This window comes from Silene latifolia, chromosome 2, assembly GCF_048544455.1.
Source record: "Silene latifolia isolate original U9 population chromosome 2, ASM4854445v1, whole genome shotgun sequence".
Classification (NCBI taxonomy): Eukaryota; Viridiplantae; Streptophyta; class Magnoliopsida; order Caryophyllales; family Caryophyllaceae; genus Silene; species Silene latifolia.
Window position 1 is genome coordinate 9,124,415 of NC_133527.1, and position 26,915 is coordinate 9,151,329.

The following is a 26,915-nucleotide window of genomic DNA, read 5'->3' on the forward strand; positions in this document are numbered from 1 at the left end:
TGTTTTTATCGACCATTATGTTATTTGTTTAAGTATTGTTCGCATAATTAGTTACTAAAACAATGAAGAAGCAAGATGAAGAAGTAAGATAAACATAATTAATATATATATATATATATTTATAAATACATAAATTAAAAAAAAAAATTACATATGTAAAAATGCAGTTCTTATATTTTCATGGAGGATCTTATTGTGCTCTATCGTATCCATCCTCTCCTCCTTGGCTATTTGAGGTTCCGTTCAGCAGCTTGCTATATCGTCATATAGCCGCAAATCGCTGCCTCCCGTCAAGCCATCTTCTTTGGCGTGCTTGATGGATCGAGCTTCCGCAAGGTAGCTCCTGAAACTTTCCTCAATATGGAGGAACCGGCGGATGAAGTTGTTGTTGTTCTCGATCATGGTAAGAGTCTTTAGGATGAAATCATTCATTTTGTTAGAGTTTTTTGAGTTTGATTTGAAAGATTAAGTAGAGTTTGTTTTAACAGTTAGAGTTTGGAGATGAATATATGAGATAATGGAAATGTTAGTTGAGATATGCAATGTATTTATACTAAGCAATGTGTGGGTTGAGTTAATTGCTTTTTAATTAATAAATATGTTAGGAAGTTGTGCCATAATATAATCATCATCATATCTCTCAATAATGCTGCTTCAAATCCTATTACTAACCCTTCTCATTCCATATTATCCGTTCATATGTACAGTGATGTCAGTAATAATGCATGCATCGGAATTCTAACAGGCCGTAATTATGCATGCATCTAGTAATATTTAATTTAATTTTTTTTTATTTTTTAAGAACAAACAACAACGGTTATTTTATAACAACCCGTTGTCTTTAGTTATAACAACGGTTTTGTATATTAAAACCCGTTGTTATAACTTTCCCCCCAAAATTGAGTCACACTTTCCACAACGGGTTTTTATATTTAAAACCGTTGTTAATAGTTTTAACAACGGTTTCCTTAAGTAAGCCAACCGTTGTTAAAACCTTCTACAACGGACGCTTTAACAACGTCCGCTTTTTTATATAACAACGGTTTTTGACCGTTGTTATAGCCTGTATCTGTAGTAGTGATTCAATACCCGCCTTTAAAAAAAAACATATTTCCATACACCGCCTTTATAAAAAACAATGTCAATACACAACTTTTAATAAAAAAAATTGTCGCACACGACTTTTTGGCCAGATTTTGACAACTTCCTAATCACTTGCAATGAGGTGACTTTCAGTCTATGTTTGAAATAACAAACGAGGTCGATTTGAGGTGTTCTTGGCTCGTTGGAAAGGTGGGAGTACAGGTTTTCCAACGGTTGTCAACACAATGGTCAAAGATGGCCTTATGTGAGGTAGATTGGGTTGTAGAATGTAGAGTAAGGATGGTCACAAAGGGTTGGTTTAAGTTAAAGTAGGATTTTTTCGTGGGTCAATAATGCACTCCCCTCGAACCACCACTTGCAACCAACAACCACCATAAAAAACTCAACTATGAAATACCTTGCACTCCCCTCAACCTACATACCAAATTTCAGACCAAACAAAACATCATAACCCCGTTAAAAACCCTTGAAAAACCCCTGACCACTCGTTGTAACCCAGACTTACAGCCCTTTCTCTGACTAACCATATTTTACGCACCAATCGACCCCACATAAGGCCACTTTTGGCCACTGTGTTGACAACCCCTAAAAAGCATGTACTCCCACCTTTCCAACGAGTCCAAAAACATCTCAAACCAACCTCGTTTGCTTTCTCAAATATAGACTGAAAATCAATTAGCATAGTTCATTAGACATTAGGGTTAAATCACATAACTTGTAAAATTTGTAAATAATTCTTACGTGATTAAATTAACCCATCTTTCTCTCTCTCTTACCTTTTCTCCCTAGTTAAGATGTGTGCGCCCAGCACCAATCTTATGACATACGATGACTAAATTGATCAAAATTGACTTCAAATTTGGTTTAAAAAACTGTGTCAAATTTAGTTTATGTTTAGCATCTTTTGTATTTAGTTTATTTATTTCTGATTAAATTAACTATTTGTAAATCGACTAATTAACCGATCTAACATAATTATTTTAGACTAACTCAATTTAGTTTTAATTTGTTTTGTTTATTTTATCTAGTTTATTTAATTCATTTTTTTATTTTATTTATTTAGTTTATTTCGTGTTTTTATTTATTACTCCGAATTTCGTTTATTATTTCTTTTCAAATATTTATTTTTTTGTATTATTTTCGTTTTACATTTTATCAGCGTGGTTCACTGAACCATACTTGAATATTACTATAACAACCCGACCCACCACAGTCGTAACACAACCCAATAAGATGTGATATGTACCTTTGGGTCCATTACTTGTCCTCACTTAAGCCCAAAAGCACAAGGCCTTGTTACTAAGTGGTGTGTGGAATCCCTTATAAACATGTCACAACCTCCTCAATTCCCCGATGTGGGACAACCTTACTCTCAATAACTGGGGTGTTACAATCTCCCCCACTTAAAGAACACAACGTCCTCGTTGTGCCTCCAACTTGACCGCAGCCAAGCCCAGAATCCTCCCCCGCTAAGTGTGTGACCGGGTACTCCCGACCACGGGCTCACCACACGGTCGCAGGGTCGCCCTGATACCATTTATAACAACCCGACCCGCCACGTCGTAACACAACCTCAATAAGATGAGATGTGTACCTTTGGGCCTATTATTTGTCCTCACTTAAGCCCAAAAGCACAAGGCCTTGTTACTAAATGGTGGGTGGAATCCTTTATAAACATATCACAACATCCTCAATTCCCCGATGTGGGACAACCTTACTCTCAATAACTGGGGTGTTACAATTACGGAGTATAACATAAAACATACTAATACAACATTCTATATATGATTAGAGGTGGTCAACCACTCAACCATGCGAGCGGGCTCGGGTCGGGCTAGTGAAGGTCAGCTTGGAATCGGCCTGAGGAGGGTGACAAGTCTAAGTGGGCCGGTCCGAGCTATTCAAGATCAACCCGGCCCACGAGGGTGTTGAGTCAGGCTCAAGGTGGGTCGGGTATGTTTTGCCAAACTCAGGCACGACCGAGGTAGGGGACATGTTGGACTGGGCCCGAGGGTCGGGCTAATTTGGACTCAAGGGGCGGGCCGGTTACATGTGGGCCGTATCGGCCCGCATGTTAGGCCAGTTCTACTAAAAACGGTGAGAGCACTGAAGAATTTAGAAAGACCTCGTAAGAATTTGTATAATTCACCATTTTCTCCCTATTTCCTTAAACGGATTATTTAGGTTTTCTTCCCCTTTCTTTTTTTGGAAACTTTTACTCTTATTTTATTATTTCCTCTCTCATATCACTAAATCTCACCCAACTCACAATTTCTTATTTAATTCCTATTTATTCATTCATCTCTCATATCACCAAACCCCACCCAGCTCACAATTCATATTTTATTCCCCTTCTAAAACCTTGTGCCCACAACAAAGGGGAACAAAATGAAGAATAAGAGGGAGTATAAAATACACTGCAACTCTTTTCATTCCAATCCACCACCCCCGTCCCAAATCAACATCGATAGTTCGACACCACCCCTTCGACACGCATTTTCGAGTTACATTACCGCTTTACATAGGACACCGTGCCCCACTCCCTCCAAAGAACAATACAATGGACGCCTCTAACCCTAGCTAGGAAATTTCACATCTAGGTTGTTAGAGTTTCCACATCTGGATAAAGAAGTGCTGCCTCACTCAGTAGTTTTCTAAATCTGTGCAAGTTATATTGGCTCTCAACTTTAGTAAATGTTTTAGTTTGACACTTTCACGGATTCGTTCCATACTATCACCTTCGATTGGTTGATACTTATTTGGTGACAGATTCAATTTTACTCGTATATTCCCTTAAAGATTACTTGCTGTCAATGCAAGTACTACTGTTCTTAGCTTAGATTAAAAATATAAGAATATCCTAAATTTCCATTAATCCAATTGGAGGCTAATGTATCGTAGACTTGTCAATCGTAAACCCAAAATCGCTCTATTTTCATTTCATGAATTTTATAATATTCTTTTATACGAGTACAAATAAAACTATTACAATCAACAGTACGGCCTAACAAAAGTATGCAAACATGCGGTCCTTTATTCTAAACTTAGTGTTTGATATCTCCGTCTTTATTTCCCGACATGTTATTTTTTTTTCGACAATTGTAAACTTTCATAAATAAATAAACTAGTACAAACCATTTATTTAAAATACAAACATAGGGGGGTTAGAGACCCCCGAACTACCTAGCATTATCGAAGAAAAGGAAAACTTAGTTTTAACTAAAGAGGAAAGACGAATTTTCTTAAAAGGGGGATGATAGTAGGTGGCAAACTCAATGGAGTGAATCTCCTTTCGTTTGGTGCTCGGAACTATAGTGGTACCGTGAGGTAATCTACCCAAAGAAGTTGAAACGTTGATCGAAACCAAAGATCTCTTCCTCGAAGTAGTGAAACTTGGACTTTTCCTACCTGGCTCTTGTCGACTCTTCCTCTGTGGACGGCCCTCATTACGTCGACCTTTGATGTGCAACTCTTTTGCTTCCGCTGCAAACTTAAACACCACAATGATACTTTACTAACAAGAGAGAAATCATTAGATACCCGTGTCTTCTTAGCAGTTTGGAAAAAGACATCATCTTGAACCAATGCAACCCGTTCGCCCTCAGCCTGCTTGTCCTCAAAGCTGGAAGTAAAACTCTCCGACATAGGAGAGGAAAAGGGAACTTCTGCTGTCCCTGAAAAATCTTCCAGGGGAGTTCCCGTCTGGATGGTTTTTGAGATGAGGGGACGAACCCTCATAGTAGACATGGATCTAGGGTGAAAGAATTCCAAATTTTTTCCCTGCATTAAACTTTCATAGTCTTGAGAAGAGAGATTTAATTTATTATGCTGCGTTTTCTTGTTGGTAAAAATGAGTTGAGTTGAATTTGAAGAGGCTGAGGAGACAGTCTCAGTTGCAGTCTCATTCTGGCTACTTTCGGCTTGAGTTGGATTACTGCCTGCATTTTCAACTAGCGGCGAAGAGAAGTTATCATCAAGCGAGTCCATTTCTTCGAGCTAGTGACAAGCTCGACGTGATCACCACCGAGATCGAGGTAGACAAAATGCGGGAAGATTCCCCCTCCGGGAGGAATAACATTTTCGTGTACGTTCAACTTCGGGACTAGAAACATGATTCTTACCTTTCTTATTTATGGCCAAAGGGTCAAAGTGTAAAGCAACCCGTTTTCCATTAAGATTGATGGCTAATTGGTCAACCAAAGAATGAAGCTCGCGGTTTACATCCTTATTGCTCGGGTCAATTTTCGAAGCAGCCTCGAAGTCTTTGAGAGCTTCAGGTAAGGATTTCAAATGCTTGGAAGCTAAGCCTCTACGGTATAAGGCTTTAGTATTACATGGATCAAAGGTTAAGACAAAAGTACAGTACAAGAGAGTCTTAGTGTAATTCGAAAGCTTGAACTCACAAAAGGCTAAATTTAGAATAGTGGAAAAGGCAAGGGAGGAAGCCATGGTCTGATCGGATAAGGGCGGAAGGCCAAGAAAACATAGAAACTTGAGAGCTGATTTGTAGTGAAGGCTAGCCAAAGAGAAATTACCATCCTTAAAGAGAGTGTTACCCCTGTCTTTCAGCAAAGTAGCAGCGGGAATAGAGGGGCCCCCCAGTTCCAAAAACCACTGTGCAAAAACGTCATCATCCGCACCATTATCATTAGAAAGAACTAAATCGCAAAGATTAAAAAGGATAAATTGATAATCCATGGATAGCAAACTACTACAACCAGTCCATCCCCATACCACCGACACAAGTTAATCACCGACTCAAGAACTTGATCATGCGAGATGAAAGAAAACCTAACAAACAACAGGAACCTCCGACCGATAACAGAAAAGCTTAAAATTTGGGAGCCGAAACAACAGCCCAATTAAACATTCGAAAAAGGACAACTTAGAAATCCTTTGCTTAAAGGAAGGAATATAAGCACGGCAACACGTCATCAAAAGCAATTGAAATTGAGCATCAAGAATTGAAAAGCAGCAAACCATGAAATGAAAACAGCAAATAGACATGGGCCAAAACCACAAAGATACCTTTTGAGGACGAAAGAAGTTGTAACGACACAAACCCAGAAAAAGATAAAAATAAATCTGAATCTTCAATTAAAAGGAAAGGACGGGAAACACCTCAGGTAGTGGCCACATAAGAAGCAGCGATCAAACGGTAACGGCCAAGACTCCGATCAACACACTAAGACAAATAAAGGTCGGAGGGAGACAAAAAAATCCATGATCAAGCAGGAGGAGCCACCGGAGATTGGCCGCAGAGCAGCCGCATCTCCGGCGGAGCCGGTGAGGAGCAGGTGTGGATGGAGGGGGTGGAGGCGGTAGTAGACATGTTATTACAACATATTAAAGTTATTTGGTAACAATTAAATTTATATGGAGTACAAGTGACCTTGATTTACTTGATCTTTCGTTCTCTAATTATACTTTAATCTAACAATCGAACATCAACATATCAACATGATCTCCATTATTAATAAGTCATAAAAGTGATTTATTTATATTGAGTAATTCAATTTAATGAGAATATAAAAATGTGTTAGCTAGGTATGATTTTATTACAATGGCACCAATTCACTTACTATTAGTCAAACAATTAAGTAGACTTATTAAACAGTTGAAGAAATCCCAGTATAGCAAAGAGTTAAAAACTCAGCTCTAGGAACTGTCAACACACTCATCATCAAATGCTACAAAAAACATTTTCCTGATTTAGTCCCCTAAAAAGACCCACAGGCCATAATATCCTTTGTAGTCTTAATACCAAATTTAGTTGTATTTTATTATCACGAATTTTTATTTGAGACGGAACTATCCGTCTTCAACCCATAGAGTTATATAGATACTAAATGATATGACAAGCTACCTAAGAAATGCTAAAAGTTTTCTGTATATATTATCACCATGTGGTATTATTTGGATCGTTTTAGAGATAAACACAGAAACTTCGTTTTAAGCAAGATCTATTGATTTATTATTTTATATACTCCCTCCGTCCTGGTCATTTGTTTGACTTTGTTTTTGGAATAAAGACCAGAAAAAAAGAAGATTATTAGATGACAAGTGGACCAAATTAAACGTGGAGAATCCAATTGTTCATCCAGGTATTCCTAAAATAGAAAGACAAACAATTAACTAAGACACCCAAAATAAAATAGGCAAACAAATGATTGGGAGGAAAGAAAGTAAGATTGTTCATAAAATATTTTACTTTGGAACATCTCTATTTATCCTTTGATTCTTCACCAAAATTGTGATATACTCCCTCCTATTCATTATAATCTTCCATTTGTTTGTGGGCACGGATATTGAGGCGAGGGATAAAATAGGAGTAAAAGAGTTGAGTGAGTTTGGTGATAGGAAAGATTGATGAATAATTAGGAATTAAATAAGGAATTGTGGGGCCAAAACATTAAGGAATGTAATTAAATATGAGTAAAAGAGTTGGGTGAGGTTTGGTGATAGGAGAAAGTGATGAATAAAATAAGAGTAAAAGTTTCCAAAAATAAAAAGGGGAAAAAAACCTAAATAATCCATTTTACGAAATAGGGAATATTATAGTGAAGAAGAGGGAGTATTAGAAAGTACTCACTCCATTCAACTCCACATTACAAGTTTGTTTTTTCACGTTTGTCAATGCGTGTTTTACGCGGTAAATATCTTTAGCTACGTATTTGTAAAAATTATAAAAGTTAGATATTTTTAATGTGCTCCTAAAGACGAATCAAATGAGATCTCACATGAATATATTTTTACTTATACATGGAGAGAAAATCGACATTGAATGTTCACTTGTGAATAGTGTACAAAAGAGAAACTTGTAATGTGGAGTTGAATGGAGGGAGTACTCACTAAAGAGCAAGTTGGCCTCCATACAGCTCTGTTTTTTTCCCTTATTGTCAAAATTAATCGGTCTTAGATCGGATCAGACCAAAAATCGAAGCTTTCAAAACTGTGGACCGAGGCCTAGACCAAAATAAATCTGATCCAAATTCGGTCCAGACAAATGGTTCGATCCAGCTATTTTTTCAATCGAGACCTAAACTTGCTAAGCCCTACAAGTAAGGTTGCTAGTTTTGGGACCGTCTATGAGAAGGGAACTGGTTTCCTTAAAACAAAATTTTGTGATACTTTGAATACTTAATTCCTAAAACTACTCGTAGTAGTTAAACAATCACCTATCTCCAACTACCATATTCATTCTACTCATTTTTTTTATACGGAGTAGCTTTTTGTGACTTGATCAGTCACTTTATGCTTGGTAATTAAACAATAAACATACAAGATCTTAGTTGTTACTACAAGTACTGTTCTTTGATTCATAATAAAATAAAACATACTTAGTTTATCATGGATAGTGGACAATCACTAGTAAATTTCATGATAGGTCGTCGAAGTTTTGATTAGGTCTTGATAGTGAATATCATAAATATATTTTATCGAGCAGTTTGAAAAATATCGTATTCTGGTTAATTTAAATTTATATTTGAAACGATACATAGATAATAGAGCGGCCCATGGCATGACTCGCCTCTCCCCTTTAGATTATTGCATTAGAGATATTGGGTTGGTGCAAAACCAGAGGCTATATATCTAATTTTGTATCCTCTGATGGTTTTGGGTTGGATGAGATATGTAACTAGAGGCTATCATGTATTCTTTTAGATTGAAATTGTCTGAACTGAATTTAATGGAGCTGAACTGAACTGAATTTATTTAAACTGAACTGAAATATTAATAAAAAGATTATACTAATAATAATAATAATAATAATAATAATAATAATAATAATAATAATAATAATAATAATAATAAATATTAATAAATATTATAATAATAATAATAATAAATATTATAATAACAATAATACCAATACCAATAATAATAATAATAATAAATATTATAATATATTATTCATTAATAATAATAATATTTAATATAATATATTATTAATAATCTAATAAGATATATAAAAAATAAAATAGTAATATAATAATAAATGTAGTAATAATAATAATAATATATTAGTAATATAAATGATACATTATTAATAACAATTTAATAAATTAATAATAATAATAACTAAAAAATAAATAATATAAAAATAATAATAATAATAATAATAATAATAAATATATTAAATATAAATATATTAAATATAAATATAATAATATAAATAATACGAATTAATTATTAATAAATATAACAGTAATATAATAAATATAAAAATAATAATATAATAATAATAACAGTAAATAAATTAATATAATAATAATAATATCAATAAGAATAATAGTATCAATGTTGAAATAAACTAATATGAACTGAATTTAATGGAGATGAACTGAACTGAACTGAACTTATTAGAACTGAAATTAAGTCCAAAAGAACAAGGCCTAAGTGCAACAAAATTTGTTGCATTTTGATTCATTTTTAAGCCAAAAGAAACAGTCCAAGGAACGGTTCACAATTGAATGCATTTCATCGCTTTTTGAAGTGTCATTACATCAAGCCTAACTTCCAAGCTCTATATCTCAAGTTTTACTCATGCAAATACAATGATTATTATGTCATTAGAAAGCTTGGGATCTTAGAAAAACGATGGATTTTGAATCACCTCCATATCAGGTATATAGCTTGAGATATGGCTGATGCAAACAGACTGCGCATTTCTGGACAGCCCATGACCTACGTGCACTAAAAGTTCAATAACTCGAGATTTACTCAACGTCTAAGGTTGATTATTTTTGGAGGTGAAATATAGCTCCCTTATCTTTCCAATGAGCTATCATGGGCCCTGATATTCGTCCTGAGCTAAGAGATATGTCTCTTCCAAAATGCGTCTGATTTTCTAAGATGCTCTCCAAACCCGGTTTTGGTTCTTCACCAAAATCGAGGTCCAACCTCAATTCCGTCTAAGAACACATGCCATTTTTTTGCCTAAGACTCTTCTATGATGAGTTTAGAGCCTTTTTGCCTAGGGTAATTAATCTTGAAAGGGTTTAAATCAGATGCAAAAGACAGCACCAAACTGAGTGGTCCAATGGGCACGGTTTTGGAGAGAAGTACAACCATCGCTTTCAAGCTTTCTTCTTTTGTCTAGGCAAGCTTTAAGGGACCTTTTGCTGCAATTTTGGGTCTTATACTCCTTATGGACGAGCCCCACCAGCTGCCCAAGAAGTCTTTACAAGATAAATAAGTGAAGCATGCCAAAGGAAGCTTGTGCAATTACCAACAATCCTCTTTATTTCATTTGTCTTGTAGCCTTTTGTTTTTCAGATTGTGTAAGGCATATGGGACGTTTTTTATGTCTCTTTAGGAGACCATTGTGAGCCTTAGATGCTACTTTAGATGAATGGCTAGGATTGCAACAAGGACTCTATTTAAGGAGCTCTTTTCTCTTTGTAAAAATCAGATTTGAGTGAATTAAAATATGAGTTTGAAACTGAAGTTTTCAATCAATTTTCTTCTTGCTTAGTGCAGAAAACCCCTCATTACTTAGTGTTTGAGGCGGAATTAACTCTTGCTTCGTGATCTTGAGCTTAATTCCAAGGCTTAAACCTGCTTCGTGATCTAGTTTAAGTCATATCCCTTACTTGTTCTTGTTTCGTGTCAAAACAAATTTCCCAAAGTTTCTGTTTTTGTTACCTTAAGTCATTGTGGAAATTGTTATTTGAATGTTTAGTTCATAAGCATTTAAATTACAATCTTATTTCCATTGCTTTCTTTCAAAGTTATCAAGCTAATTAGGATCTTATATTCGTCCAAAACAGGCTGTTTCGTGCCTTGCTTTGGTTGAATCGTTTATTAGCTTCTAAATCTGTCCTTATATAGTTTGTTAGTCCTTAAAACGGTCCATCTAAGTGTCCAAATCAAGTCCTTTGTTGAGTCTAATTCTGCCCAAGTTAGTTCTTGTTTTCGAGTCTTATATGTCCAAAAATCAAGTCCTAAGAGTTTTACTCCACTAAGTATCTATGTAAGAAATTTAAACAAAACCAAAAATCATGTTTTCCGTGGAGTCAAGTTGGAATTGTGACTTTTTGACGGAAAATGTTAGTTTGTGCCTTTGACCGAAAAAAAATTGTTATGTACTTCTCAACAAGAAAATTAACTTTATGTGCTTTTTTTTTCGCAAATGACCTAAATATTAGGTGTCTTGACTATTGCCTTCTATGAAAAAACCTTAGTTATATGTTAAAATGCTTCGTTTAAGAATGGTAATAAATGAAGTGTTTATTTGGCATATAAAAGTCTTATTATTAAAGTAATTCTACATTCTTCATCCTTAAATCTAAGGATCAAGTTCATCAAGTGTTACGGGCTGGATATTATATTTAAACACAAATAAGATTTATTATGTCCGTAAATCTTTTGAGTTAAACAAGTTAAAATATCTGATTTAATTTTTTTGGATACCTACCACTTCAAAGATAAATTGATTGAAGGAAAAAAACAATAGTCACTTTCTAAATCCATAACCAAGAGATATAGTTAGTCAAAATTCATTCAGTTAAAAAAGTTTAACTAACTCTAACGCTTGCCATGAGTTTAGAAAGCATAGATTTTCCATCAAAGTTTTTGCGCTATGAATAATATCACTTGTAATTGTTGCAAAGCTGCAAAAATGAATTGTTGTAATTATTTCGTGTAAGAATGCACTTAAGGATGGCAATTTCAGTTTATTTCACCCCACCTGCTCAAAAAGCGATGTAATTGATTGATTGAAGGATAATTTGATTGATGGAATAAGTCACTCAATTCACCATTACCATGTAAATTAATTTATTCAAAAAATCAAATTTTCTGTTGATATTTTAAGTATATTTTAATACTAAGTGTCACTATTTCACCTAATTAATCCAATTAATAAATAAATAAATAAATCACATTTGACTTCTCCCTACTAAAAATGACAAATAGGGCTTGATGGGGCATATTCTGCACCGCTGACCAAGTCAACACATTGAGCAAGGTCAAAGGTATCCACAGCAAAGTCAACGACTTAGACAGTCTAGCCGACGCATCCCATCGGCCTGTCACCTGGGTCTCGGCATGGCAACCAGCCAGCCGGGGCACATATCCGCGTACTCATATCCAAGACCCCTCGGCCAGCCTGCCATAGGTCCATCGGCCGAGGGTAGAACGGTCTTTCCACCTGCTACCACTTGGCCACTTGGCCACTACGTGACAAAAGGTGAAAGCCTATAAATACTCCTCAACCTTCATTGAGGAATAGATCCACAAATTAACCTAATAACCACTATTCATCTGGTAATATTTTCCTTATCTCTCTACATTATACTCTTAGCCAAGTAACAACAACTTACCTCTCCAAGTTAACTGACTTGAGCGTCGGAGTGAGTACGCTCGGCCAAAGCCGAGCCCTCAGTTTGTTCATCGTTTCAAAAAACCGCGAGGAAGATCCAAGTAAAGACATCGTTCTACGAGCTACGAGTGGTAACAAATATCTGCTCTGGAATTACACCCGGAACAATTGGCGCCGTCTGTGGGGAAAGACACTAGAAGCTAGTCACATTCATTCCCAAACAACAAAAACAAAAACACAAAAAAAAACCCACCCAAAAAGCTAAGAGGATGTCAAAACAACAAGAGGTGTTCGTTAATGACGAAACCGAGCCACACCAAGATGATACATTTCACCATTCTGGAGTCGTGCAGCCCTCCACCGGCGGAGTAATCCAACCGGAATTCGGAATGCCGACAATACCGGACACGCCGTCGCCCTCCAACCAGGTCACCATCATGGGACCGGTGGTTGACGTAGCAAAACTGAAGACGCTCCTGGACCTGATTGGGAGTGCGCCGTCTCACACTGTCACGCCGACAAGAGCGGCGGAAACAGTCCAGGAGACCTAGGGCCCCCAAACCTTAACGGGATGGCTTCTAGTATCCCCTCCTCGTCAAGACGCGGCGGGGAACCCCCCGGCGCAGAAGTACTAGTCCCGGCATCAACAGAAGACATGTTCACAACAAATTACTAGCAAGATAAAAGAGAATTTGTTTGTTTACCTCGAAGAAAAACACTCGCCGGATCGAAGACTAAAGATTGGAAGAAAAAGCAGCCCTTGAAGGTTTAGAGAAATGAAGATTTTGGGAGAAAATTTAAGAAAATTTGAGGAAATGAAAATAATGGCCAAAATCACGAAAAAAACGCCCTATTTATATAGGAAAAGCCCATGGAAAAGGACCAATCAGGGCACGGCCCATGAAGCGTCAACCAATCAGCGAACGGACACGTGTCGGACATGCGACCACGGAATGTCAATCGTTGCAACAGTTGAACGTCAATCAATGCAACAGTAACCAAGCGTCTCCAACACGCCCATTCACATCTCTTCGCCCATTCACCTTCCTCACCAAATTCCTAAGTACCTGCTCTCCGCCGGCCACCTGATCAACCAAGTTAGGAAGCACCGGCCGGGGGGAACCAAAAACAACCGGCACTCCCAGCCCTAGTCTCGGCCAGCGTCACATTCTTTTCCACAACGGATGCCCTTTACGCATCCATGTGGAGGGGGGATATGGTACGGCCTAACAGAACCACGCCGACGCATCGAAGAGGCCGATGCGAAAAAATTTTGCAAAAACACTTGCGCAGAATATACGCTCAACGTACATCGGAGCCCATACCACGGCATAGACTACGCTGAGGGCAAATTGATGGGGCATATTCTGCACCGCTGACCAAGTCAACACATTGAGCAAGGTCAAAGGTATCCACAGCAAAGTCAACGACTTAGACAGTCTAGCCGACGCATCCCATCGGCCTGTCACCTGGGTCTCGGCATGGCAACCAGCCAGCCGGGGCACATATCCGCGTACTCATATCCAAGACCCCTCGGCCAGCCTGCCATAGGTCCATCGGCCGAGGGTAGAACGGTCTTTCCACCTGCTACCACTTGGCCACTTGGCCACTACGTGACAAAAGGTGAAAGCCTATAAATACTCCTCAACCTTCATTGAGGAATAGATCCACAAATTAACCTAATAACCACTATTCATCTGGTAATATTTTCCTTATCTCTCTACATTATACTCTTAGCCAAGTAACAACAACTTACCTCTCCAAGTTAACTGACTTGAGCGTCGGAGTGAGTACGCTCGGCCAAAGCCGAGCCCTCAGTTTGTTCATCGTTTCGCGAGGAAGATCCAAGTAAAGACATCGTTCTACGAGCTACGAGTGGTAACAAATATCTGCTCTGGAATTACACCCGGAACAATTGGCGCCGTCTGTGGGGAAAGACACTAGAAGCTAGTCACATTCATTCCCAAACAACAAAAACAAAAACACAAAAAAAAACCCACCCAAAAAGCTAAGAGGATGTCAAAACAACAAGAGGTGTTCGTTAATGACGAAACCGAGCCACACCAAGATGATACATTTCACCATTCTGGAGTCGTGCAGCCCTCCACCGGCGGAGTAATCCAACCGGAATTGAATGCCGACAATACCGGACACGCTGCGCGCCGCCAACCAGGTCACCATCATGGGACCGGTGGTTGACGTAGCAAAACTGAAGACGCTCCTGGACCTGATTGGGAGTGCGCCGTCTCACACTGTCACGCCGACAAGAGCGGCGGAAACAGTCCAGGAGACCTAGGGCCCCCAAACCTTAACGGGATGGCTTCTAGTATCCCCTCCTCGTCAAGACGCGGCGGGGAACCCCCCGGCGCAGAAGTACTAGTCCCGGCATCAACAGAAGACATGTTCACAACAAATTACTAGCAAGATAAAAGAGAATTTGTTTGTTTACCTCGAAGAAAAACACTCGCCGGATCGAAGACTAAAGATTGGAAGAAAAAGCAGCCCTTGAAGGTTTAGAGAAATGAAGATTTTGGGAGAAAATTTAAGAAAATTTGAGGAAATGAAAATAATGGCCAAAATCACGAAAAACTGCCCTATTTATAGGGAAAAGCCCATGGAAAAGGACCAATCAGGGCACGGCCCATGAAGCGTCAACCAATCAGCGAACGGACACGTGTCGGACATGCGACCACGGAATGTCAATCGTTGCAACAGTTGAACGTCAATCAATGCAACAGTAACCAAGCGTCTCCAACACGCCCATTCACATCTCTTCGCCCATTCACCTTCCTCACCAAATTCCTAAGTACCTGCTCTCCGCCGGCCACCTGATCAACCAAGTTAGGAAGCACCGGCCGGGGGGAACCAAAAACAACCGGCACTCCCAGCCCTAGTCTCGGCCAGCGTCACATTCTTTTCCACAACGGATGCCCTTTACGCATCCATGTGGAGGGGGGATATGGTACGGCCTAACAGGAACCACGCCGACGCATCAGAAGAGGCCGATGCAGAAAATTTTGCAAAAACACTTGCGCAGAATATACGCTCAACGTACATCGGAGCCCATACCACGGCATAGACTACGCTGAGGGCAAATTGATGGGGCATATTCTGCACCGCTGACCAAGTCAACACATTGAGCAAGGTCAAAGGTATCCACAGCAAAGTCAACGACTTAGACAGTCTAGCCGACGCATCCCATCGGCCTGTCACCTGGGTCTCGGCATGGCAACCAGCCAGCCGGGGCACATATCCGCGTACTCATATCCAAGACCCCTCGGCCAGCCTGCCATAGGTCCATCGGCCGAGGGTAGAACGGTCTTTCCACCTGCTACCACTTGGCCACTTGGCCACTACGTGACAAAAGGTGAAAGCCTATAAATACTCCTCAACCTTCATTGAGGAATATATCCACAAATTAACCTAATAACCACTATTCATCTGGTAATATTTTCCTTATCTCTCTACATTATACTCTTAGCCAAGTAACAACAACTTACCTCTCCAAGTTAACTGACTTGAGCGTCGGAGTGAGTACGCTCGGCCAAAGCCGAGCCCTCAGTTTGTTCATCGTTTCAGGAAACCGCGAGGAAGATCCAAGTAAAGACATCGTTCTACGAGCTACGAGTGGTAACAAATATCTGCTCTGGAATTACACCCGGAACAGGGCTTACTAATCCAAAACACATGTAGTATAGTATGTGTATATAAACTTGCATCAACTTCATTAAAATCATTGCAATAGTTCCATAAGAGTAAAAAAAAAGATGGGATCACTTGATGGAATTAAAATCTCCCAAAAAGCTAAAAGTTTAGCAACCATCTTAGCTCTAGGAACTGCCAATCCACTCCCTCAAATAATACAAGAAGATTATCCTGATTTTTGTTTTTGCATGGATGATACTATGCCTGATCTCAAGATCAAGTTTAAGCATATATGTATGTTCTTCTAATCTTATCCTGATAGTCGTGCCGTGTGTGGTACTCTCTTCGATTCTTATTAGGAGTTGTCCTGTTTTTCAAAATTTAAGGGGTGGAGGGATTTTAAAACAAAAATAAAACAATGTCAAAGAATCGGATTAGAGGAAGTAGAAATTATGCTTAGGAATTGTCTTTTTTTTTTTTAGCAATGGTAAAACATACAAGCTACATGCTCATCACATTTTTAGCTAACTGATAAGCCACCTTAACTAAAGAACACGGAGTAAAACTAAAACTAATACAATGGAAAAGAGACAAAGCAAGCGGGATATCATTCAAAATCACTCGGGGATATATTGGTGATTGCTTAGGAATTGTCTTATTTGTTGTTTTTATTAAATGAGGTGTAGGCGTGCAGCATATATTATAATACTGTTAAATATTGTATTGTGTTATTACAAGTTTACAACAATTAACCGCCGAAAATATATTTATTGTCTGGATAATGATGTGTCACAAGTTAAAAACACTGAAACAAAAAATGGGTATGAACAATTCCATATTCGTATTAATAAGTGATTATTTGTGTTTTATTTGCATACGGATGTAACTGTATTTTTAATCAAATATTTTACATGCCCATTGTTTGAATGTAAAATTATTCGACTTTATTGAGTGATTATTGTTTTGGTATTTTTTTACCGAGTTAATTAATTAGGGTTAAAAACGGTCTAATATTGCTAATCTTACATCGTTGTTTGGAGAATTATGTGCGCGTTTATATATAAATAGTAAAATACGTAAAATAAGAGATTTGACACGAGGGATATTTTCTTCCATCGCACGGAGTAATAATTTGCACAAATATGGTCAATCGGATGTCAAAAGTTTAAGCACTGCCAATGAACTTCTATTCAACATCATAAAAACTTGTACATATCTCCGTCTTACACAAGCATAACATAAACACACCACACTGATAGAGAATAAAGAATTATAAGTAAGATGGTTTAATAATATTAAGAGTTGCATAACTTTCATCATTGGTAAACTATAGTAGTACAATCCCCTATTTACTAAATGAATAGGTGAACTCACAAATTTCCCTCCAAAAAGTATCTTTTTAAATAAGGAAGTTATTGATAATTATTTAATTGTATTCACTAAATAAGGAAATTAATAATTATAATGTATTTCATTGTAAAATTATTTTCACTAAAATTAATATTTTCATCAAATTATATAATTTTCATTAAACACTAAACTATTATATTTTAATTAAAGTATAAATAATATAAGATTATAAACTATTAAATTTTTTATTGATATTATTATTTGATAATGAGTTGACTCATACTATTCATATATAAACAAAACCATAACTAATTTTTTTTTTTGAGAGAAAAGAACAATTCATTAGTTTTGATTACTTTCATAACAAAAAAGTTGAGAGAATTTATAAATTAGAATCATTAACGTTGTGGTATAAAAAATACTTTAAAAAAAATATATTTCAGCACATTACTCAATCCTCTTTGATTAATTTTAAGTTTTAATTTATTTTTTTGCTCGAAATAAAATATAATAACAAGAATACTGAACAATTAATGAGATACCATTATTATTTTACAGTTCAATTTTACTTGGTTTTCTTGAATAACTTTACTATTCAATTTTTTTCCTCAAAAAATAATAACGTAAAATATGAAAAATTAATAAACTGCTAATTTAGCATGATTAAGTAATACAAAAATAAAAAGTCTACAAATACCGCTCATTCATTGCGCGGAATCTAAACTAGTTTATACTAATTACAAATTACAATAATGAGGAGGTAATCTACCATTAACAAGTCGTTTGGTTGCCTCGATAAAACGTAGGCACTGGAAAATCCCATAATACATAGGCTTAGAGTACACGAATAAGATCAACCAAAGAATATTTACATGATAGTATAGGATAATTGAGACCTAGTGTATGTACTCCGTATCTTAACAACTATAGTTAGATATATTTACGATATTATTCTCAATACACCCCTTACACAAGACATATGATGACCTTTTATATTATTAGTACTCATCAAATGTGCTATATGTAATTAAAAATCACTAGCAAAATTTGGTAAAATAGAGCAAAAAAAAAAAGATTGTACTTACAAACATTGTATTTCTTCTTCAACTATCTCAATGCTTTGATTCATCATCTCCTAAATTACTTACAAACTAGTTTAGATCCCCGCGCAATGTGCGGTATATATAATGGTTGCACATTTTAATGTATTATTAATATAAACCTCGTGTAATTTATGCACAGTATATAAAGTTTTACTTTTTAGTTTATAACTTGACAATTCATTAGTGTTCCGGGTGTAAATCCAGAGCAGATGTTTGATACCACTCGTAGCTAGAAGAATGATGTCCTTGCTATAATCCTTCCTGCGGTCTCCTGAAACGATGAACAAACTGAGGGCTCGGCTTTGGCCGAGCGTACTCACTCCGACGCTCAAGTCAGTAAACTTAGAGAGGTAAGTTGTTGTTACTTGGCTAAGAGTGTATTGTAGAGAGATAAGGAAGATATTACCAGATGAATAGTGGTTATTAGGTCAATTTGTGGATCCTTTCCTCAATGAAGGTTGAGGAGTATTTATAGGCATTCACCTTTTGTCACGTAGTGGCCAAGTGGCCAAGTGGCTCATTAGGTGGAAAGACCGTTGTACCCTCGGCCGATGGACCTGTGGAAGGCTCGCCGAGGGTCTTGGATATGAGTACGCGGATATGTGTCTCGGCTGGCTAGTTGCCTGGCCGAGACCCAGGTGACAGGCCGATGGATTGTATCGGCTAGGCTGTCTAAGTCGTTGACTTTGCTGTGGATACCTTTGACCTTGCTCAATATGTTGACTTGGTCAGCGGTGCAGAATATGCCCCATCAATTAGTTTTTGACAATTCATTAATTTTTTATTTGTTCGTCATCTGTATATTTTTATTTGAAAAAAAAAACTCAATATTGAAAAAGTAATCAAGAGAATTGAGTAGGGTTAGAAATGTCTATTTTAATGAGATCATTTTTCATAATCATTTTATTTATTTCGTACATTTCAATTTATGAATATATCCAATTAAAAGATTATATCCATTTATAGTTCAAGATACATCTATAGAATAGACTATAATAATAACCCAATTTTAGATTTTAAAATTTTAGGCGGGAAAATTTAGAGTTTCACCTATTCTTTTAGTAGATATGGGATTTTAAGTAATCTTATCAGTAAACTTGTCAATAGCTTGATTAATATTTCCTAATTTTGAATGCATTACGTATATAAATTATTGTTTTATTTCCTAGTTTAGATCACGTGATATAAGATTTTTGGAAGTTCATTATGTCTATATACTAATGCTAAGACGGATCTATTCATTTAGTAAACATTTAGTAAATATTCCTCCGTTCTATATTTTCCTTTATTATCACAGATTTGGCCTTGTTAATATATCACATATCTTGAATAGAAGGACGTTATATATTTTTTTTTTTTGCAATAATTTTTTACGTTAGACTTGGCCCATAGTAGAACACAAAAATTAAAAGCCCAATTAGAAGTTAATATTTTAGGCGGAAAAAAACGTAGAATCGCCTATTCATTTAGTAAATAGGGGATTCTTCCCTTCTTCATATCTCCAATCCACCTTCAATAAATAATTTATCTCCAAAAGATGTGTCTATGTTTGACTTAGGCTCTAGGAAAGAAAAAAATTGCTCTCTCTAACTTAGGAGATTATTTATATTTGATTAAAAATACTTTTTTACAAAGGAATAAAAATGTAAATTATTTATTGAGTCCGAGAGAGTATATATATATATTAACATATATCGCTAAAACAAGAGCAATTAGTCGTGATGGTGGAGTCGTAAAGTTGGCTATATGTTAATTATTGTTGGCAAGTCTCATGTTACTACTCCCTCCGTCAGTCTGTCCCAATCATTTGTTTACCTTAATGAAAATATTTATCACAGCACAACGTATGTTACCTTAGTACGCTTTTGACCATACTAATAAAATGAGCTAAAACAGGCGAAAAAACGACAGTCAGAAAACGGCATTTTTTCCAAACAGAAGAGTTTATGAAGAAAAACCCAGAACTATTGAATTACGACGCTATTTGTTTGGACAAACGTCAAGAAATACTCACAGCTGAAATACCGACACTAGCAAAAGAAGCGGCCTTAGAAGCGATCAAAGAGTGGGGCCAACCCAAGTCGAAGATAACCCACATTATCTTTACAAGTTTGTCTGGAGCCGTCATGCCCGGGTACGACTACCAACTTGCCAAGCTACTAGACCTCGGCCCAAATGTGCAACGATTCATGTTGTTCCAAGTCGGGTGCTATGCGGGAGGTACAATCCTCCGCTTAGCCAAGGACATCGCGGAGAATAACAGAGGAGCTCGGGTTTTAGTTGTGTGCGCTGAGATGACCTTGTCGTCTTTTCGTGGGCCCACTCGTACCAACATTGGCTTGATGATTGGACAAGCCCTTTTTGGTGATGGGGCCGGCGCTGCTATTATTGGTTCGGACCCAGATTGGGCCGCTGGTGAGCGGCCCATTTTTGAATTGGTCTCGGCAATGCAAGCGACCGTGCCAGACACTGAGAGAGCTATCGGAGGTCAAATTACAAAATTCGGGGTATCATTAGTCTTAGCTAGGGATAATCCGAGTCTAATTGCTAATTACGTCGAAAAACCCGTGATTGCATCCCTTAGTCCACTTGGCATTAACGATTGGAACTCGGTGTTTTGGGTTGTTCACCCCGGTGGGCCCGCTATTGTAGATGAAATTGAATCAAAACTTGGGCTCCACCCAGATAAGACGAAGTCGAGTCGACATGTGTTACGTGAGTTCGGGAATATGTCGGGTGCGACGATATTCTTTGTGTTGGATGAAACAAGGAAAAGGTCTTATAAGGAGGGAAAGGTTACTACAGGTGACGGGTTCGAGTACGGCGTCCTACTTGGGATTGGACCCGGGATTACTCTTGAATCCGTTGTGCTCCGTAGTTTTCCCATTCACTATTAGCTCTTACTTTGTACAAGTCTCGATCGTGCCGGAACCCGAATCATCTCTCATTTACCGTCAGGATTATCATTTAACCAATTGCAAATGTAGATATCACAATCAAATGTAACGTGAAAGGGTTCGTTTGTTTGTTTTTTTTCTCTTGTACAAGAAGAGATTGTTTGATTTATATGGCAATGTAAATACCTTCTCTGTCAAATAAATTTTCTTTTAAGTTGATCTCATTTGAGTTAGTTTGCATCATGTACTTTATTTGAGTGACGATCCTCTGTATTATCTTGTATCTCGTTACTTCTTGATCTAACACATAATCCTTTATCATAGCTTTTTTTTGGCAACCGTGCAAAGAAGTTTTATATGGATGGTATTTGACTCATTTGGTCAAATGCATTTATTTTAGTAAGAACATAAACTAAGACAACAAAGTAGCTACATCGATTAACATCAGTGTGTTGATGGCGTACGGTGGCTGACTGCACACAGAGATTTTCGTCAACATCCACATCATTCTTGAAGCTACGGTTAGAGTTGTCCAAATGATCGATCATATCTTTACTCATCTTTACAGACAAAATTTCAGAAAAATACGTAACAAGATACAAAAATGTGTCTCAGAGATTCATCCCCTTGACTGTAATAAACAACATCTGGAGACCAACGAGACCCTTGGACCATCAAGAATACGCAAATCCTTGATCATAGCTAAGATTGTATAAATCACTTTAAATCGATAATATTAGATGAAACATTAAAGTGGAATAGAGAATTCACTAGTTGCCGTCGTTAAAGATTAACAAACCTAATTGTGGTCAAATTCATAAAATATCCACATGAGATACTCGTATTGAAGTATAAACTTATTTTAATCATAATTAGTAAGAATATTTTGTTAATCTTATCACATTTATTTAGGTTATTAATATATGCCTTAAAGACACAAAAACCGAATTCATAATTTATCTTATTCATTAAAAGAACAACCACATGTGGTTGTCTCTTGACTTTTCAAAGCAACATTTATCTTCCTTATTTTAAGGAACCACTAACTTTTTATGAATTAATTACATTTAATTTACGTAATGTACAATGGTCTATTAAATACAAAAATACAAATACCATCTACAATACAAATCTAGTTGTCAGTAGCATATTAGAAAATAGTAGATTGCGTTCAATATGTCGTCGGAGTCTACTGTTTACCAAGCACAGCAAAGTAATGGCCGATCAGGAATATGCTAATTTTTGTCAATATGTTGTTTACTAAATTGAACATTAAACAAAATAAGAAAACCCTAGTACAAAACACATTTGAAATCACTAGGTACTTTATTATTTGTTGCATTCACTAGAAAATCCACTAATGTGACACATAAACATCATACTGAATAACACTAGCTCCACTTTTATCCAACCCTGAAATAGTTTTAGCTTGACAATAACCTGAATCAAACCTAAACTTTCCTGTCCCACCAACAATAGCCATTTCCCTTATTTTTAAGAACACTTCATTTCTTCCCAACACACTTAAGGTACTTCCTTTGTACTCTCCATCACTGAACACAAAGTTCATAACCATCAATAACCCGGCGGTTGTTTGATCTGCAAACCCATACATTCCTTGAGCGTACCCTAGTACCCTACGACATGGGAGCTATTATCCGGTCCAATGGATAACGGGTCGTCTATCATAACAAGGGCCCCAAACGTATTGGGGTCCTTGTCAGTTGTCTTGGCCTGGGCGATCCTGACTGCAGTTCGCCTAGGCCCGACAACATAGTCATGGAAGAAAAAGTGGAGATGGGTTAGGGTATTTTGAGATTTTATTCTCATCTCTTCTTTTGAAATGCTTCTTGAGAAGGCGCCATTGCTTAAGCTCAAGGGGTTGAAGCTTAGGATGATAATTAGAGAAAAGAGGGAGAATTGGAAAATTTGGATGGACATTGACATGATGGTTTTAAGTCTATGGTATCCAATATAATGGGCAATTGTTAAAAAGATATATAGGGACCAAGGCATGTAGAATTGAGGGGTTGTGGAGACACTATCATTGTCTAGAATAAAGTGTAAAGTAGTATATTTTATTACTCTGCTAGGTATTCATAACATCACTCGTAAAATGTTTGTGCTAATCTATTCATTTCTTAAAATGTTAAAAGTTATTTTAATCCTACTGTTGGGTTCCTTATGTTGATGATAACATGCCCATTTGATTTGTGTTATCTTAGTTTACCTTTTCAGGATTAATGATGTAATCAAGCTTGGATTAAGAAGTGTTGAAGTTGTTATTATCCCATTGTAATTAGTCGTGTGTCATCTAATGTACAAGCAAGAAAGTTAAGTATAGTAGAGTAATAGAAATTGATCCAGGATATTGTTGCTTTAACAAGTAAACAGCTGAGTGGATTGTTGTCACAACTCGTAAAAACTTGAAGCTTCCTTTTTATCTTTCAAATGCTTTCACGTGACTCTTATTTTCAAAGATAAAAATCTGATTTTATTAAGGAGGTAGTATACAATAAAGAGTGGTTTGAATTATTCAAAATGTTTCCTCTTTATGCAAATTCAATCCTTTGGTTTTTAAGAAAACAAAAAATGCTTTTTGTCATATTGGTGTTAACTTGTCATCATGTGACTTGTCTCACATCCTTTGTTTTCTGAAATTGCATGAGCATTTAAGGTTGTCTTTCAAACCTTCTTTCTCTATTCTTACCTTTGCAAAAGACTCCTTTTTAGTGTAAGTTTTTAGGTGGTTGCTATTTCCCTTCACATGTGAGGTCTTTGACCCTTCAAAACCCTAGCAATCCCTTCACTCACCTCCTCTATAAATACCGAGTCCCTCCTTCATTTATTCTTAAGACTTTTCTGATTTAATTCTTCCATATTTGCAAAGTATTTTTAAAAGCTTAAAAATCGTGTTTGTTTGCAAAATCCTTTAAAAGTCTTCAAGTGTCTTCAGTTTCTACAGTCGTGGCCACTGTTGCTTTTCTATACTAAACTCTCTTGCTTAAAAGTGTTGATCTTGTAAAAGTTGTCCACCTCTATTCTTTGTTAAGAATGTGTTAGTGGAAACTTGATCCTTTACATTTTAAGTGTGTTAGTAGAGTTTAGGACGGAGTAGTCTTTTACTCTTGACAACCGGAGTAGGTTGTGAGTTGGCAATCGGAGTAGATTGCGAGTTAGCTTGTCATAAGAACGGAGTAGTTCTTGTACTAGCTTTGCAACCGGAGTAGGTTGGCGTCTTTTATTACAAGGGTCTTTTAGTTGTCGGAGTAGATCACTAAAGGAAAGTAATAAAAAGGTAGATTGGACGTAGGCACTTGAGTTTCTTGCCGAACCAATTCAAAAATCTCGTGTTCAAGTGTTTACTTTATTTCCGCTGTTTTTTACTTTGTTTGTTTGTTTTGTTTCGCTTAAACTTAGAAGTAACAGTTCATCATACTGTCGTATTTGGTCTGCAGTAATACTCTACAAACTGAGACAAATAGATACAGTCAGAACGATTGTCGCTTTCATACTTCAGCAAACATTCATCGTGATACTTGTTCAATCTTTCAATATTATTCAAAGTATCCTCTAATCTCTTTTGTTCACTTAACTTACTTTAATCCAATAAAGTTGAAGTTAAAATTTTAAAAAGAGTACCTAATTCACCCCCTCCCCTCTTAGGTACTTGAATCCATAAACTCAACAATTGGTATCGAGCCTCGTGCTTTGATCGAGGCTAACCGCCTTAGAGTTTGATTAGTGGGTAATGGATTCCGAGAAACACTCCAAGATCCCGATCTTTACCGGTTCGAATTTTGGATGGTGGAAACTCAAAATGGAACATTACATCAAAAGTATCGATTATCAATGTTGGAACATCATCCAAAATGGACCTCTTGCCATTGAGGAAACCGATATTCTTAACGGTTTCACCAAGACAAAAGAGGAAAGAAATTACAATGAGAACGACTTCAAGCTTGCCGAAAAGAATTCCAAAGCAATGTCGATTCTTCAACGTTGTGTTGGTGAGGGGGAAGTTAGTCGAATCTCCGGGTGTCCTACGGCAAAATCTATTTGGGATTCCCTTGTACTTGCATATGAAGGGACGTCCCAAGTAAGAAAACACCGTATTGACCTTCTCATGCAACAATATGAAATGTTTAGAATGTCAAAGGACGAGTCTTTAAATAATTTTTCTTCTCGTTTTTCTTGTATAATTAATGAGCTTCAAAGTCTAGGAAGGAATTTCGAGTCCGGGGACATCATTCGAAAAATCCTTCGTAGTCTAACCCCTAAATGGCAACCTAAAGTCACCGCCATAGAGGAAGCTAAAGATTTGTCAACCCTATCTCTTCATGAACTAATGGGATCACTAATGGCTCACGAGTTTAATCTCGATAAGCATTCTAGTGAGTCATCAAAGGGAAAGAGTCTCGCCCTCACATCTTCTCCAAGTGATGAAGAAGATGAGGAGGAAGACGAGTTTGCTATGTTCACAAGAAACTTAGCCGGGTTGGTAAATGGACAAGGTAACAAAAAGTTCACTAATAATTACTCGAAAAAACGCTTTCCTAAGAGACGACCTACTTCCACCGTGGGATGCTTTAAATGTGGTGACAAAACTCATCAAATTAAAGAATGTCCCAAGTGGGAGGAAATCAAATCTAAGGAAAGAAGACAAAAGGTTAAAAAAGACTATAAACATAGAGTCATGAGTGCTATATGGGGAATGTCCGACTCCGAGGAAGATGAGGAACTCATCGAGGAGGAACTTGAGGCTAAAATGTGTCTTGCAAATCATGGTAAAGAAAAAGTCTCAAAAACCTCAAAACTTGAACACTTAAGATGCCTCATGGCTAACCCCGACGATTCCGACTCCGATTCCGACAACGAGGTAAATCATCTAAAGGCCAAGGCTAGAACTTACTCCAAAGAGAAAGTATGTAAGCTTCTTGATCAACTTCTTGATAAGTGTCGGTCTCAAACTAATAAGCTTGATATAATGCAAAATGAGATTGAGGAAATTGCTCAAGAGAATTTTAATCGAAAAATGAACTAAAAGCAACAGATCACAAGCATTCTTTGTCACTTCGAGGCATATAATGAAGTCAAAAGAGTCAACAAGTTAAACAAGCATTTGACTAAAGAACTAGAGCGTCTTAGGTTGACCCCCACGGACGTCTCTGACCTTGAGAATGTCAACACAACTTTGGTGATGCAAGTTTCCCAACTAACCAAGGAACGTGATGACATTTTGAAGGACAAAGATGCTCTTGAAAATGAGATCTATGACCTCGTAGTTGAAGTTGTAGACTTAAGAGAAACAGTCTCTAAGACTGTTGCTTCTGACCACGACTTAGACAAGTTTAAAAGAAAAAGTGAATGGTTGGAAAATGAAAATGAGTGTCTCAAAAGTGAGGTTGTTTGTCTCAAGAACGAAATAGAAGATCTCCATGATAGGCTTACTTTCTTTCAAAAAGGTATGCCCGAATGTAGCACTTCTAG

The 26,915-nt window shown here is 37.0% G+C and overlaps 1 protein-coding gene and 1 pseudogene across 1 annotated transcript; one reads left to right on the forward strand and one right to left on the reverse strand.

Annotated features, from left to right (window-relative positions):
* Nucleotides 1–16,197: 16,197 nt before the first annotated feature.
* LOC141633382 (chalcone synthase-like) lies at nucleotides 16,198–21,425 on the forward strand. The gene is made up of 2 exons (XM_074445866.1): nucleotides 16,198–16,369; nucleotides 20,425–21,425. Exons 1-2 carry the CDS (start codon nucleotides 16,198–16,200, stop codon nucleotides 21,423–21,425), a joined length of 1,173 nt encoding a protein of 390 aa, XP_074301967.1.
* Nucleotides 21,426–22,748: 1,323 nt separating this feature from the next.
* Nucleotides 22,749–23,386, reverse strand: LOC141628222 (dirigent protein 22-like; annotated as a pseudogene).
* Between the last annotated feature and the right edge of the window lie 3,529 nt (nucleotides 23,387–26,915).